This window comes from Anolis carolinensis, chromosome 3, assembly GCF_035594765.1.
Source record: "Anolis carolinensis isolate JA03-04 chromosome 3, rAnoCar3.1.pri, whole genome shotgun sequence".
Classification (NCBI taxonomy): domain Eukaryota; kingdom Metazoa; phylum Chordata; class Lepidosauria; order Squamata; family Dactyloidae; genus Anolis; species Anolis carolinensis.
This window is the reverse complement of record NC_085843.1, coordinates 51,715,774-51,733,068: the sequence shown is the minus strand read 5'-3', so window position 1 is coordinate 51,733,068 and position 17,295 is coordinate 51,715,774. Positions and strand designations below refer to the sequence as shown.

At 43.3% G+C, this 17,295-nt stretch overlaps 1 protein-coding gene across 1 annotated transcript; it reads left to right on the top strand.

Moving 5' to 3' along the window:
- The first annotated feature begins 8,586 nt into the window (after window positions 1–8,586).
- Window positions 8,587–13,907, top strand: LOC134297403 (uncharacterized). The gene is made up of 2 exons (XM_062974909.1): window positions 8,587–10,355; window positions 13,584–13,907. The coding sequence occupies exons 1-2, from the start codon at window positions 8,808–8,810 to the stop codon at window positions 13,623–13,625; spliced, it is 1,590 nt and encodes a 529-aa protein (XP_062830979.1). The 5' UTR covers window positions 8,587–8,807; the 3' UTR covers window positions 13,626–13,907.
- Window positions 13,908–17,295: the final 3,388 nt, after the last annotated feature.

Here is a 17,295-nt window from a genome sequence, read left to right as displayed (position 1 = left end):
CCAGCTCTCGCAGCCATAGGTTACTATGGGGAATACCATTGCTTTGACTATGCAAACCTTCGTTGCCAGTGTGATGTCTCTGCTCTTCACTATTTTGTCAAGGTTGGCCATTGCTCTCCTCCCAAGAAGTAAACGTCTTCTGATTTCCTGGCTACAGTCTGCATCTGCAGTGATCTTCGTGCCTAGAAATATAAAGTCTGTCACTGCCTCCACGTTTTCTCCTTCTATTTGCCAGTTATCAATAGGTGTAGTTGCAACCCAACTGCAACCCAGCTTTTGCACTTTCTTCTTTCACCTCGGTGATAAGGCTCCTCAGCTTTTCCTTGCTTTCAGCCATCAGGGTGGTATCATCTGCATACCTAAGGTTGTTAATGTTTCTTCCTGCAATTTTAACTCCGGCCTAGGATTCCTCAAGCCCCGCATGTCTCATGATGTGTTCTGCGTACAAGTTGAATAGGGAGGGTGAAAGTATGCAGCCCTGCCGTACTCCTTTCCCAATCTTGAACCAGTCTGTTGTTCTGTGATCTGTTCTTACTGTGGCTGCTTGGTCTTTATACAGATTTCTCAGGAGACAGACAAGATGACTTGGTATCCCCATACCACCAAGAACATGCCATAGTTTATTATGATCCACACAGTCGAAGGGAGTTGAGCCAAGGGAAATTCTGAGATAACACTGCAATTATGAGAAATCTATATGGAAGGCTGTGATCAATAATAAGCCTACAAACACACAGTCTAGGTGTTCCTTCCCTAGCGTGTTGTATCTGTCTCTGGTAGCACGGAGAGGTGGGATTCACTTGTCCTCCATCCATAAATGCATTTTACATCACTATCATGTCTCACTGTAGCCATCCTCAAATACATTTTGGTGTCCTACACCTGATCAGATCCTGATCTTTTAAAGCTGGTCAAAAATACTAGCATTCACAATATGAAGAACCACAAGTTCCTTATGCCTGCTTAAGTTTCGCAAGTTTCGTGTGTATTAGAATATTTAATTCTCAATTTCAAGCCTACTATCTTTTCCTTCAAATAGATGGAATATATCAGATGCTCTGGATACTTCATTCTTTACATTTCTATCATGAATATTGGTACTGACATCAAAATAAGCATTGCAGAATATAACATGGGAGTGTCCATCCAAATGCACATTTGACTCATTGTAGCACAGGCTGAGAGGTCATGGAAACTTATTTTAGAAGCACAATTATCATACTGCACTGTAAATCTGTGTTTTAGAAATGTGATCAGTTAATATCAGAAATGTATGCCAGACAAAGCTTAGCTTGAATAAGTATTTAGCAGCAGAAAAAAACACAAATAAAGAAGAACCAATGCCACTCTTAACTTGGGATTACTAGCAAATGATGTAAAATAGATTCATGAATACCTACCATTCTGACTTAATTTCAAAAATATACCTGGGGAAAGTTCTATTAAATCTGGGCCCTGGGGATAGGGTGTTTATCCTCTGACTGCATGGCTGGTTTGTTTTCTGTTAAGTCTACTACTGCTTCATAGTAAATACATTTTATCATAGGCATAGTTCATGGATGACTATAACATTGCTAAAGCACTGCCTAAAGCTTTGTAATGAATTGGCCCTATTCACAAGGCATTTATAATGTCAAGTCAAATCCTCAGGTTCCTATGTATCATACATAGCTAGCTATCAATTTACTGCTCCAGGAATGTTTGTTTTTCATTCTGAAACAATGAGAAACCTTCACGGGAGTGCTTCTTCACAAATGTGAGAAATGCAGAAACTCATGATTTCATCAGATGGGGCTGATAAAGCAGAATGACAGCAAGAGAAAACCACCTTTGGATGGTGTTAACTGAATGACATCATGTCTATCTTATTATGCTTAAATCATGGTTTAAATGACGGGGGGGGGGGGAATCAATGGATTCAATATCACTGTTTTTCTTTTACTCTTCCTTGTGCGATAATGTCCTTCCACTGCATTCTGATACCATGAAGTAGAAAAGGTCTCATGAGGACACAGAAACTATGTGACTGCACAGTTGTGGCAAAAGAGGAAAAGAAAAATAGAAAAAGCATAGCAGGCATTTTCTGGCTACAGCAAGCACAGGCAGTAAGTAAGGCTACATGGGAATAAGTGTGGGAATTCGCATCAACAGACTGCCAGCATTGCACAATTGTGGCGAGGTGTGAAAGTGATCATTCCAATAACAGCATGTTTCAATTTGCTTAAGGAACATGATTGCAATGAGAAAAGAGATTGGTGTGATAAAGTACCGAGTGTCTATGTAATTATTTCATTTACAAACATAAGGCTGAAGGACATCATTGGGATATAAAAGAAAGCAGGATGGGCCCAAAGCAAAATCAGTGTAACTTGCAAACTCCCAGCCAGCTCTCTACGAGCCAAACATAACATCTGCCATAGTCCACTTTCTGCCAACTTCATAAAATACTTAGTTCTTCTTCCAGATATTCTCCAGTCCACTCAACAGATACATGACAATCAAAGTAAATTTCAGGAGTGCTTTAGACAATTTGCTGAATTGTTCCTCTTGAGTAGATTGCTCAAAAAGCTAAGGGAAGAACCATAATGTGCTGCAGGATGTCATAGTAACTAACATTGTATTTTGTTTAGATTTATGTATTTAGAAAATGATTCCATATATCTTTCATTGTATCCATTTTATTCCATAGCTTATATTTTATATTACCTTTCAGTATGTTTTTGCCCGCATTATTGTCACGGTTCATTCTGCTTCAGGAGATGATAATTTATCCCTCCATTGCTTTTAATATGAAACAGTAGGGACATTAATCAGCTGTCTATTAGTCAGTGCTCTCCTACTGTTCAGTTCTGCAGATTTTTCATTTAAAAGCAAAAAAATAAAATAAAATACAACTACAGTACATTAATTTTAATAATTCTGAGAATGTTTTCACAACACCTTACAATGTTTGTGTTTGTATAGGCAATTATACTGCTATTAGACTCAGAAATCAACAAAATAAAAGTTACTGTCTACCCAATCTTCTAAACTTATATTGGAGTACAACGTTGTTAAAATTATACAGTGTAACTTTAAAATATTACCACTACCTATACCCCCCTCTTCCAAAACAGTGCAACTATACCTCCAGGATATTAACTATTTTAGATATTCTTTCTAAGGGCAATCTATCTTGTATTATGGCCAAGTGGCTCTTTTCCCAGATATTTTAAGTTATATAAGCAATAGTGCTGGATCTCTCAAGCAGGATAATTAAATTGGCAAGGCAGAAGCTGAACAATAAGTAGTCCCACCTAATAAGATGTCAGCCAACAACAGTTAGCAACCAGCTGGTGTACAAATAAACAATTAATTTTCCTCTGACCAAAGTCTCAAGTAAACACACACATTTTTCCTTTCCATGTTTATTTACTGAGTTCATAATTTAAATACAGACATCTGCAGTAATCATTTCCCTGACAAATTAATAGTTTCTCCACAAAAAACAAGTGGGAATTGTGGATTTTCCATCAAAATGTTAGTCTTTTTATGATGCTTACAGAGATGCTTTCAGTGCTCCGGATTAGTATTAGCAGAGTTGCCATTTAGGACCCTTCCAGACAGGTCTTTAATGTGAGACCTGTCTCATTTTTACTGAAGGCATCCAAATGAAGCCTCTGGTAAAAGTGAATTAATGCAGAGTAGAACAGGTTTTATCAGTTTACTCTGCATTAATGAAACACCTCAACAAATCTGGGCCTTACTAAAAGGTCTGGGTTTGTTGAGGAGCTGGGCCTGTGGGGACTGACTTCCAGAACTGCTTCCCCAGTCCCGTTGTCAATCCCCACGGCCATCCTACTTCTTTCTGCTCTGAAAAACCCAGATGAGTGGGGTGGTGCCTACTCCCTCCCTTTGGTATGTCAGGAGGTGTGTGGGAGAAGGGATTTTCCTCCCCCCTCCCCCCTCCTGAATCATCATTTTCTCACACTAGGAGAACTGTAGGGACAGGCCTGTGTTAACGGCAAGCCTTCCCAATAAGTTTTGGAGCTCAAATGGGGGTCTGGGGAATGGCATCTAGCCACCTGCCAAGGGAAAGCTCCCAGTTGTGGAAGGGGGTGGTGACTCAAATCCAGGAGGAAGCTGGTTATTTTAACCTGCTTCCTCCTGTATTTTTGTATAGTGTAGAAGGGCCCTTAGGAAAGTAGTTTGGGTTTTTTGGTTTTTTGGCAGAAATGTACAGGGTCAGTAAGCAATGAGGTTGATTTGGTGAGAATCTAGAAACTCCATTATAATGACTGGCCATTTCCAGGATTTGGTGCTCAGGAAGAGAAAGAGAAATGATAAATTTGAGGGCTAACTGGACATTTCAATCTAGTGTTGTGGAACATGTAAAAGTAATGACTAGAGGAAGCCATTCTCCACAAAAATATGGATATTATCATAGTGAGAAGGGGATGCTATTCACTCCTCTTCCACTAGTTAGAGTTGCAGTTCCCAAATAGATTCATCTGATTGCCTGTTTGTCTCACCTATCTCACTGGCAGCAATTTAACATGTTTAATATTCTTAATTTTATAGATAGTTTAATATTACTTTGATCTTGATTTTTGGTGTGTATGTTTTTAGCAATATGTGGTTGTATTATTAGCCATTTTGAGTCTCCTTCAGGAGAGATAATAATAATAATAATAATAATAATAATAATAATAATAATAATAATAATTTTATTTATTTACATCATTTTTACCCCACCCTTCTCACCCGGAGGGACTCGAGGTGGCTTACAACAGTCGGCAAATTACATTGCCCAAAATACATTCAATAAAACAATGACATATTAATAAACAATAAAACAGTACCACATCAATTAAAACTCTAACTAGACTCTAAAACCATGAATTATACAATTTAAAATGCATGTATAGTTAAATAATAATAATAATAATAATAATAATAATAATAATAATAGTCAAAAACTGAACATTGCCTGGTAGTGATCAACTGCATGGATTTTGGCTCAAATATCTGATTAGTTTACATGGAAAAATGGCCCAACAATTCAATGAGATGCTGCAAAAAGGAAGTATCAGTGAATAGTTAACAACTGGGAGAACATATCTGATACAAAAGGATCCAGCAAAAAGAGCCGCACCAGAAAACTACAGGCCAATAACGTGTCTGCCCACTATGTTTAAACTACTGACTGGCATCATAGCTGACAGAATTCAAGATTATCTTGAAGAAAAGAACAGCCTGCCAGATGAACAGAAAGGCAACAAACGGAAAAGCAGGGGCACAAAAGACCAGTTATTCATTGACAAAATGGTTCTGAAGAACTGTAAAAGTCAAAAAACTAATCTTCACATGACGTGGATTGCTTTGATTGAGGTAAAAAATCAGAAACTTCTCAAAACACAGCAGACAAAGAATCAGTACAAGACTGCACTACAAACTATAGCTGACTGCTGGCAAAACAAAGCACTGCATGGACAGTCCCTTGACAAAATTGAAGGAAAGGTTGATAAGACTCACGAATGGTACACTGAAGGAGACAGAAGGCCTGATTCTTGCAGGCCAGGAGCAAGCCATCAGAACAAATGCAATTAAGGCTAAGATCGAAAAATCAGCTGATGACCCAAAATGCAGACTGTACAACGAAGCTGATCAAATCATTGATCATATTCTTAGCTGCTGTAAGAAAATCGCACAGACAGACTACAAACAGAGGCACAACTATGTGGCCCAAATGAGTCACTGGAATTTATGTCACAAGTATTTATTTATTTATTTATTTACAGTATTTATATTCCGCCCTTCTCACCCCGAAGGGGACTCAGGGCGGATCACATTATAACACACATAGGGCAAACATTCAATGCCCATAAACACATCAAACAGAGACTGAGAGACACACGCAGAGGCAAGTTAACCTTCTCCTGAGGGGATGTTCGATTCTGGCCACACGGGGGAGCAGCTGCTTCATCATCCACACTGACGGCACTTCCTCATTCCAGGTCCTAAATTAGTTAATCTTGCCTCCCCACTTTATAAGTGGTACCTTATCTCCTACTTGATAGATGCAACTATCTTTCGGGTTGCTAGGTCAGCAATGAGCAGGGGCTATTTTTTTTAATTGATAGGTGCTCACCCCGCCACGGGCTGGCCTCGAACTCATGACCTCATGGTCAGAGTGATTTAAGGCAGCTGCTCAACAGCTGCGCCACAGCCCGGCCCACAGAAGTACCACATCTGCCAGTAGTAAAGAACTAGTGGGATCACAAACCTGCAAATGAACACACAAATATACTGTGAGACTTCCGAATCCAGACTGACAAAGTTCTGGAACACAATACACCATACCTCACAGTTGTGGAAAAGAAAAAGGGTTGGATTATTGATGTCGCCATACCAGGTGACAGTGGAATTGATGAAAAACAACAAGAAAAATTCAACCGTTATCAAGACCTCAAGATCGAACTGCAAAGGCTCTGGCAGGTGGTCCTGGTGGTAACTGGTGCACTGGGTGCCATGCCAAAAGATCTCAGCCAGCATTTGGAAACAATAAACATTGACAAAATTACGATCTGTCAACTGCAAAAGGCTGGGATCTGCACGCATCATCCGAAAAAACAACACACAGTCCTAAACGCTTGGGAAATGTTTGAATTGTGATTTTATGATATGAAATCCAGCATTTATATCTTGTTTGCTGTGTTATACTGTGTCTTTGTGTCAATAATAATAATAATAATAATAATAATAATAATAATAATAATCTGCATTTCCTTTTATCTGTTAGCTGCCTTGAAGGTGGGTGGTAAACAAGGTAATGGAATGACAAATTGTCTTCAGATTACTATTTTCTGTAAATGATTTGTAATACATGTGGCCCCCTAGTTCCAACTAGTCATTCTTTTTATTTCCCTCTATAACACTTTTTGATGGTTGACCAAGCCATGCAACTCCTCCTGGGCACTGCTGAAATGTTTGAACTTGGTAATATCTACTTCATTAATCCTATTTTCTGCTTTGTACTTTGGCACAAGTGATCTATAGTCCCAAGAGCAGAGCACTATTCACTAAATTGGCTCAGCTACAGGAATGTTAAAAATCAGGACCCAATGCAGTCAACCTCACATAGATAGGCATTGGAGTGTTTGGCCGTGCAGCCATTTTGCTGAACACAATCTTTCAATTTCCTGAACCAATGATGGACGCTGCCTGTTGGATTGGAACTCTGATCCCCATGGAGCTGTGTGTTATTATAACATAAAAATGGTTATTAAGCTGTCAGGAGGTTAATAGTTTCATTTTAATAATGGTGATAGATGGAGTACATTACACTTGCACTCCAAAATCCCACAATGAGGTTTAAAATATTTTACTATTGCCTTGCTGCTCATTTCCCAAGGAAATGGAAAAAGAACATGCCATGTTAATAAATAAAGCTGTTATCGCAACAGCTGCTTTTTGTGCTATGCATCTTTGTGGGTCGGTCTGATTAATTGATCTAATTTTATCAACAAAATTACATTTTCCTCTCTCTCTTGAATGTTACTTAAAGAAGGCACTTGGACACCTCTCAGAGACTAAATTTACTTACAGTTTTGGCTTGGTGGTGCAGCTAGGTTATATTAGACTTCAGCCTTAATGGTATTAAAGAGGACAGAGGGAATAACTTTGAACCGCGATGTGTTTCACTGCAACGGAAATCACACAAGAAGTATTTCTCCTCCCCAACTCGTACACTGCCATTCCATGATTTATAATTGCAGTCCATGCTTGATATGTTAAGACCAAACAATACAAAGACAGACAACATGGCACAAAAGATAGTGTAATGGAAAATCCTGGTGATACTGATGTTCAAATCCCCAAACAGCTATAAAGCCTTTGCAGAAAAGAATAGTATGAAAAGTATTTCATGAAATACATGCACTGTTACAAGCATTCCTCCTTTTTAAATACTGTATTATCTTCCCTCCTGTGCACAATTTTCCTAATAAATGCTTTAAACAGTGACATTTTAAAAATCTGAATGGGAAAACTGAGTGATAACTATATTCTGGTTTACATATAAGTTTGGAAAATCCATGTTACCTTATTTCTAAGTGGGAAGAAAAAAACCCCCGAAATCCTCCCAATCCCTAATATTTGTAAACTGTCTATCGGATAATGCTGGTTTACTTCCTGTTAGTGAATGAGTGAGTTAGTGGTATGAATCCAAATTATATCTATTTAACTCATCCATTTACGGGCAAGTGGATAGTGTGGGGTAGCACAGAAATATCCAATTATGTTTTAGGCTTGTTACACTGCAATGCCATCATCCACAGGGACCTCCTTGGCATTGGACTCATATTTCCAAAGTTTCCTCCTTATGGGCAATTATCAGAAATCAAATATTCATTTATATTCAGTAATTTGGTGTTATCAATATGCTGCTCAATTAGCCATGTGCCTACTCCAAAGATGCCCTGGAGGATGCCTATTTCAACTTCACCAGCCAATAAATAACTATATTTTGCCTGTGCAGACGTTTTTGATACACTTCCTGACACAAAAACTCACCCACTGTGTTTCAAAAGGATCAAATCTGGTAAACAATATGTCAGAACCCTGCTACTAGAGCCTGGATGTGGCTCTGAGTTTCAGGGTCACTGACATTGATAAGACACCTGCGTCCCAGGACTCGGAGGAGAAACGGCTGATGGACTTGGCGGGGAATTTGCGCGGGGTTTTACTGAGCGGGAAGAGACTGTTCAAATGAGGGGGAGGGTATATAAAGGAGGGTTGGCCGGAGCCTCCCATTCTTGGCTTTTCTGATGTTCACGTTTCCTACAGTAAAAGTTCCTGGTGATACCACAAAGAGTCTCGTGTGTTCATTCAGGAGCGGCTGTGGTGAGCTGACACTAAGCCAAGAATACGGACACCATCCCGCTGTAGCGGTGAGGTGTAACATGCAAGTGGAGGATGAAGAGCTCTTGGGCGCCGGAGGAGGAAGGTCAGAAAGGGCCACTCCCGAGACGGACGCTGAGTTCCACCAGCTGGCGGCCCTGGCGTCATCCACCGCTTATGCCCAGCCAAATGGGGTAACCCAGAGGCGCGGAGGGGTGCGGGGAGATAGCACCGGAGGAGAGGAAGGTTCACCTTCCCCAGGCCCGCAAAAGATGGTGTTTCTGGAGGAGAGGATGTCGGCGATGGAGACCACCCTGGCAGTGATGTCGAGGGCGATGGAGCGCCTGGCGGTTTTGGCGGAGCCGGAGCGAGGAAGGGAACTCCGGGCTAGCTCAATGTGGGACGTGAGCATGGGAAGCAGCCAGGGCTTTGCAGACCTCCCAGCACCGAAGGGAAGGGAAATGCGAAAGGAGCCCGGTGCCCGGCCCAAGATCCAAACGAGCCTGACGCGGGTGGAGGAGAGTGACGACGAAGGGGAAAAGCCTCCGAGAATCCCGGCTACGCTCCCAACTGAGACCCTGGTGCCCCTGGCGAATGCCGGGCGTGGCACAGGACAAAGGGAAGCAGCAGCGGGGCCCACTGGCCCGCAAGGGGGCTTGCGACGGGCGGAGGATTGGGGATTGCCACCACAGGGACCCCTACCGAGACGAGAGGAACTAAGGATCGAGTTTGGGGGAGAGTCCTCTGAACTGGATTTTTTCCTGACCACGGTGAGGGGCTATATGGAGGACAATGCCCACACTTTTAGAACGGAATCCAGCCGGGTACGGGCCATTGGTGCAGTGTTGAAGAGGGGAGCGGCCAGCTGGTACGTTCAACTACATGCGCGGCGCGACCCATGTCTGGGGTCACTCCGACGCTTTATGGGGGCCCTGGAGACCCGTTTCCGAGACCCACTGGAGCAGATCCGGGCGAGGGAGGAGTTGAAGACCGTCTCCCAGGGGCAGAGGTCGGTATCTGAGTATGCGGAGGAGTTCCAATGCCTCGCTGAAAAGGTGCCGGAATGGTCTGCAGTGACAAAGATAGAACTCTTCAAAGAGGGGCTCAGGCGGGAGATCCTCTCCTGGGCGGTGCATCGTGATGAGCCTGACACACTGCGCGGATGGATTCAGCTGGCGGGGCGCATCGAGACATCGCTGGCCCAGGCGAGGAGGCACCGAGGAGGGCTACAGCAGCGGCCGCAGATGAAAGAGGGGAGCCGGAAGGAGGGATCAACCCCAGCCGGGAGGAGAACGGAGCCGACAGGGAACGTGAGCACCAGCAGGAGGGGCTGCTTCGTGTGCGGCCGTTTGGGCCACAGGGCTGCCGAGTGCTGGCAGAGAAAAGGGGAAGGCGGAGGCCCGCCCAAACCAAGAGCCGTGGCAGGGAAACGCGCCGAGGAAGAACCACCGATGAGGCACCACTCGGGGGGGTTGGTAAGTCAGGACAAAGCCATGATAGTGGTCCCCATTCAGCTGGAAAGTGGCAGTAAACAAGCAACCTGCAAAGCATTTGTGGATTGTGGATGTTCCAGGAACATCATCTCCCCTGAATTAGCCGAGGGATTGGGATGCGAAAGAACGAACCTAGAATCCCCAATAGCTTTCTCGCAGTTGGACGGATCCACAGCATCGGGATCATTAGCTAAGTACAGTGCCGAAGATGTAAAGTGTAAGATAGGGAGTTGGGAAGGAAAGGTGTCATTTGTGATATCACAAATAGCCAGCTATAATGTTATACTAGGCATGCCATGGCTGGGGCAGGCCAACCCGCAAATCAACTGGGAGGATAAGAGCATGATTTTCAGGATGAAGTTGGAAGGAGGGAGCCAGGAAGTGGAAAGGGAGCCGGGGAAAAGGGGGGAGGAAGACTCTATCAGGATAGCAGAACTGGCAGATAAATTACCCCCAGAGTATCGGGATTTTGTGGACGTATTTGATGAGAAGGAAGCAGACAGTTTCCCACCGAAGCGGAGAGTTGAAGTGAAGATAGAGCTAGTCCCAGGAGCAGAGCTTCCTAAGGCAAAAATATACCCAATGTCGGCTAGGGAAAAGGAGGAACTGAGAAAATACATTGATAAAAACCTAGCGAGGGGTTTCATAGAGCCCTCAAATTCCCCTCTAGGGGCGCCTGTGTTGTTCAGGTGCAAAAAGGACCAAACGCTGAGGCTCTGCATTGACTACAGGGGCCTGAATGCAATCAGTTCTGGAAATAAATACCCCCTACCTTTAGTGAAGGACTTGATCGCCCAGTTATCGGAGGGACAGATATTCACTAAATTGGACTTAATTGAAGCGTACCATAAATTGCAGATTAAACCAGAGGACAGGTGGAAGACGGCCTTCTCCTGTGCATTCGGATTATTCAATTATCGTGTGCTCCCTTTCGGTTTGTGCGGCGGAGGCGCCGCGTTCATGCAATTAATCAACGAAGTGTTGCATCCTTTGTTGTACAAGGGAGTCTTTGTTTTTTTAGATGACATATTGTTAGTATCTCGGACTAAGGAACAACACATAGAACTAGTCAGGGAAGTCCTGCAAAAGTTGAGAGAAGCAAAACTGTATGCGAAGCTTGCCAAGTGCGAGTTCAATAAAGACCAGATAGACTTTCTGGGGTATAGGATTTCATCCCAGGGAGTGGCGATGGACCCTGCGAAGGTAGAAGACGTGAGGGGGTGGGAAGCCCCCAAAACACGGAAGCAGCTGCAATCCTTCCTAGGGTTCGCAAACTTCTATAGAACATTTATCAAGGACTTTGCGCGCCTCACTTTGCCATTAACGGATTTGTTAAAGACTAAAGGCAGGGGAGAAACAGCCAAAGTGAAGGCCCCAGGGGCCAAACTGACCTGGACAATAGAATGCCAGGAAGCTTTCGAAGCCCTTAAAAAGCGTTTTACGGAGGAGCCTGTCCTACAGCACCCTGATATGTCGAAAGCCTTTGTATTACATTGCGATGCGTCAGACCGGGCATATGGGGCAGTTCTGCTGCAGAAAGACGAGGGGGGGAACCTGAAGCCATGTGGCTATCTGTCAAAAAAGTTTAGCGATACAGAAAAAAACTGGCCGATTTGGGAGAGAGAAGCCTTAGCGATTCTAAAAGCACTAGAGTGCTGGAGACACTTCCTGGAAGGAAGTGGAACACCGTTTGAGGTGTGGACTGACCATAGAAATTTACAGTATCTAAGATCCCCTCGTAAACTATCAGCGAAGCAAATTAGATGGGCCCAATATTTCAGCCGTTTTGATTTCAAACTCAGATTCTTCCAGGGGAAACATAATATACTCGCTGACGCTCTCTCTCGAATGCCTCAGCACGGGGGAGGAATTCAGGAATCTGAAGGGAGTGTTTTTCTTGATAAGCAATGGGGCCTGGCAGTACTAACTCGAGCACAAGCGGCCAAAGAAAACAAACGTACTGCCATTTCCACGGGGGGAGGAGAAATATGGGAGGAAGAGTTGAAGCGAGCGTATGGAATGGACAAATGGTTACAAACAAACAAAGAAAAGGGAGAATTGTGTGGGGATTTGGTGTTTGTAAATAAGAAATTGTATATTCCTGAATGTTTAAGACGAGAAATGTTAAGGAAGTACCATGATAACAAGGGTGCGGGTCATCTAGGCCCCACCAGGACTATTAAACTGTTGGCCAAACAATGCTGGTGGCCCGGAATGAGGAAAGACGCCAGGGGGTACGTCACGCAGTGTGAGTTATGTGCAGAGGGAAAAACACCACCGGGGAAGCCCCAGGGGCTATTGCAGAAGGTGGTGGAGCCCATGAGGCCATGGGAATGCGTAGCCATGGATTTTGTAGGCGAACTACCCCCCAGCAGAGGCCACAGATACATTTGGACAATATTGGACCTATTCTCAAAACAGGCACACTTTGTGGCTCTGCCAAAACTTCCTTCAGCTGAAAAACTTGCTGATTTGTATGTGAAGCATGTATATCGCCTACATGGGTGTCCCGACAAGATAATTAGTGACCGGGGAGTCCAATTTACTGCAAAATTTTGGGGAAAATTCTTACAGCTGTTAGGAGCAGAAAGGAACCTGAGCTCGGCCTTTCATCCCGCGACCAACGGGGGGGTCGAACGTACCCAACAGACACTGTGCCAATTCTTAAGGATGTACACCAATTATAGACAGGATGATTGGGCGGACCTTCTACCGTTTGCTGAGATGGCTTTTAACGGGGCCGTACATTCGGCCACAGGTCGTGCCCCATTCGAAATAGTATACGGACAGGAGGTGGCACCTTTCCCCAGGCTACCCGAGTGGAAGGAAGGGGAGGGCCAGACCGACGAGGAATGGCCGGCCAAAATCAAGCAAGGGTGGCAAACCGTGGTAGAGGCATTGCGGGAAACACAAAAGAAGTACAAGCTCTTTGCGGATCGTAGGCGCCGAGAGGGGGACAAATTGGGCGAAGGAGATCTGGTTTGGCTGAGCACAAAAAACCTGAAATTGGGGTTCCCATCCAAGAAATTGGCTCCACGCTATATAGGGCCATTCAGGGTAGCAAAAAGAATAAACGAAGTGACCTATGAGCTGAGGCTACCAAAGGACCTAGGAAAGGTACACCCGGTATTCCATTGCAGCCTGTTAAAAAAGTATAAAGGAACTCTGGACAGCGGAGAACAATAGTTGTGTGTAATCTTTTCCTTCCAGGACGAAGGGGAGGAGGACGCCATGTCAGAACCCTGCTACTAGAGCCTGGATGTGGCTCTGAGTTTCAGGGTCACTGACATTGATAAGACACCTGCGTCCCAGGACTCGGAGGAGAAACGGCTGATGGACTTGGCGGGGAATTTGCGCGGGGTTTTACTGAGCGGGAAGAGACTGTTCAAATGAGGGGGAGGGTATATAAAGGAGGGTTGGCCGGAGCCTCCCATTCTTGGCTTTTCTGATGTTCACGTTTCCTACAGTAAAAGTTCCTGGTGATACCACAAAGAGTCTCGTGTGTTCATTCAGGAGCGGCTGTGGTGAGCTGACACAATAATTGGCAAATTAAAACATCCTTATTTACATACGTGCCCCTAGTTATCTCACAGAAGTCAAATAGCCAAGATTAGCCAAATCCTAAAGGACTAGGTAGTTTTTTATTGTGTCAGAAGTGACTTGAAAACATACTGCAAGTTGCTTCTGGTGTGAGAGAACTGGCCGTCTACAGAGACGTTGCTCAGGGGACACTGGGATGTGTTGCTGGGAGGCTTCCCTCGTGTCCTTGCAAGCTAGAGCTGAAAGACGGGAGCTCACCCCATCTCACGGATTTGAACCGGTGACCTTTATGTCAGCAACCCAACCTTCAGGTCAGCAGTTCAGAGGGTTTAACCCTTTGCGCCACTGTGGCTCTTTACCAGTAGATAGTGTTGGTCTTTTTGTATAATGCCCATGGGGGGGGGGGTATGATGCATTATACAAAATGACAACTAGGTAAAGGTTTCCCCGATGTTAAGACTAATCATGTTCAACTCTGGGGGTTGGTGGTCATCTCTATTTCTAAATCAAAGAGCCGCTGTTGTCCGTAGACACGTCTAAGGACATGGAGCTCCATTACGTTCCGGCCAGAGTGGTACCTATTGATCTACCCACATTTGCATGTTTTTAAACTGCTAGGTTGGCAGGAGCTGGGGATGACAGCGGGAGCTCACCCCGCTCCCCGGATTTGAAGTGTCAACCTTTCAGTCAGCAAGTTCAGCAGCTCAGCATTTTAATCTGCTGCACCACTGAGGGCTCTGACCACAAGGTAGTGTTGGTCATTTTGTATAATGCATTAATTATATCCCACCATGGGTGTCAAATGAGGAGTTGTGGAAAGAGTTACTGCTGAAGAAATACATTAGTACAGGTTGAGTCTCCCTCTTCCAAAAATCTGAAATACTCCTTTAAAAACCAAAAGTTTTTGCTGCCCTTTCCATCTTTGATGACTAGCAACACATCCAGTTCCTGATTAGTTTTTATTTAAAGAGCCCTGGAATGACCAATTCAGAAATTTGATTGATGAAGGAAAAGGGAGGAGGACTCTAGTCCTGTCGTTTCATTTATGCAAATCCCCTGTAAAAAGCAGACATCAGAGGAGGTAAAGTTCAAATATATCTGTTTGACAAGGACTCAGAAAATGTTGGAAAGCTCTGGCTGCCCTCTAGTCAGTCCATACCATGTTCTTTTTCTATTCAGCCAATGGCAAAGCATAGCAAGGAGGGCAACCTGGAAATGGGACATTAATGATGTAGTTAGCACCCTCCCCCCATTCACTATGTATATACAAATACAGGTATTCCAAAAACCAAGAAAATCTGAAATCCCAAAAACTTCTGTTCTCCAATATTTTGTATTAGAAAGACTCTACCTGTAGTTGTGAAATGTTATACACAAAATTACGTTGGGAATAATGAACAGAAATAAAACAATACAGGCACAGATTGCTCCTTGAGAATACCTTAATGATTATGTGCAATAATCTGCTTGTAGAAACTTTCATCCTCCCTTCTGTAGGCCCCTCTCTCCGGCATCCTAAAATCCATTCAGAATCCTGTTCCAGAGGTCTATCAAAGACCCCACCAGCAATTCTAACCCTACTGTAAATTCACCTTGAATTTGAGTTTGAGTTTGTTTTTCCAAAGAGTCATCATTATGTACAGCTACCAGAAATCAAATATACATTTCTTTTCTGTTCATTTATCTATATGATACTCAGTTATCTATGCGCCTAACAACATAATTGTTACTGATAGAATTGCATCGTAACATGAAATCTAAAACACGAAGAATTTATACAGAACAGCAAAAAAATGTGTAGTTAAACATTAGTGTCATTTTTCCTTCATAAAGTTTACAAAAGCTTTGATATAACATCTTTTTCCCACAACTCAGTTCAGTGCTATGGCAACATAATACAACAGCTATGAGACAATTGTGATTGTATACAAATATGTACAACGGTTAAGACAAAGTTGCATTGAAACTCTACAGAGCCAATGATTTTAATGGAGCATAAGTGCACTCCATTACCTCTTGATCAAGTGTAATGTGATAATCTGATGACAAAGGAGGTTGGATGAAAAATAGAAGATGCAGCAATATATCCTACAGTGTAAAGTGATGATATAGGGCAGCAGTGGAAGTTGTGATTCTGGTGCTAATGAATGAATCAATAAACTCCAGCATTTCAGATTTATGAGATAAACCTGTTTTGGAGATGGGACTCAACATCGTGGATAGATGCTTGAGTTTTCACTAATACCTGGAGCAGATTCATGCCCTATTGACATGGAAAGCACAAATACCAAGGATAACTAGTAAGTGCAAGTCCTTTCTAGCCTGTGTAATTAATCATAGGAGTGAGAGACCATCCACATTGCAGTCTTATAGCAGATGAGCACCAATTTAATTGCCATGGTTCCATCATATGGAATCCTGAGCCTCGTAGCTAGGGGTCACAGTGGCACAACAGATTAAAACACTGAGCTGCTGAACTTGCTGACCGGAAGATTAGCTGCTCAAATCCGTGGGATGCAATGAGCTCCTGCTGTTAGCCTCAGCTTGTCAACCTAGCAGTTCAAAAACATGCAGATGTGAGTAGATCAAGAAGTACCGCCTCGGCAGGAAGGTATATAGCGCTCCAGTCATGCCGGCCATAAGACCTAGGAGGTGTCTATGGACAATGCAGGCTTTTCACCTTAGAAATGGAGATGAGCACCCAGAGCCAGAGATGAGCACCACTCCTCAAAGCCAGAAGGGGAAACCTTTACCTTTACCTGTGTTTGTTGTTTCTAGGCATTGAATGTTTGCCTTGTGTCTGTGTTTGCTGGAATCTGCCCTGAGTCCCCTTGGGGAGATAGGGCAGAATATAAATATATTATTATTATTATTATTATTATTATTATTATTATTATTATTATTATTATTATTATTATTAGTGTCAGAGCTCTCTGACAGATAAAGGTAAGCTTCTCACAAAAGTACAAACAACTGGATTGAACCATGGCAATTTAGTCTCAAACTGCTAGAATTCTGCAGTGATTATACAGCCTTAGGGCCCTTCCACACAGCCATATAACCAAGAATATCAAGGAAGTAAATCCCACAATATCTGCTTTGAACTGGATTATCTGAGTCCACATTGCATATATTCCAGTTCAAAGCAGAAAATGTGGGATTTTCTGCCTTGATATCCTGGTTTATATGACTGTGTGGAAGGGACCTTAGAGTAGTTCCCAACAAGAAAAGAAAAAACAGAAAGAAATGTGAATGTTAGCATAGCTATGACCTGTTGTGACTTTTTGGTGAGCAGTGGGGCTTGGAAGTCCACCCTAGGTTCTGTCCCAGGTGGATCATGGTACACTAGAGTCATTAATATCTAAACCAAGCTAGTATTAAA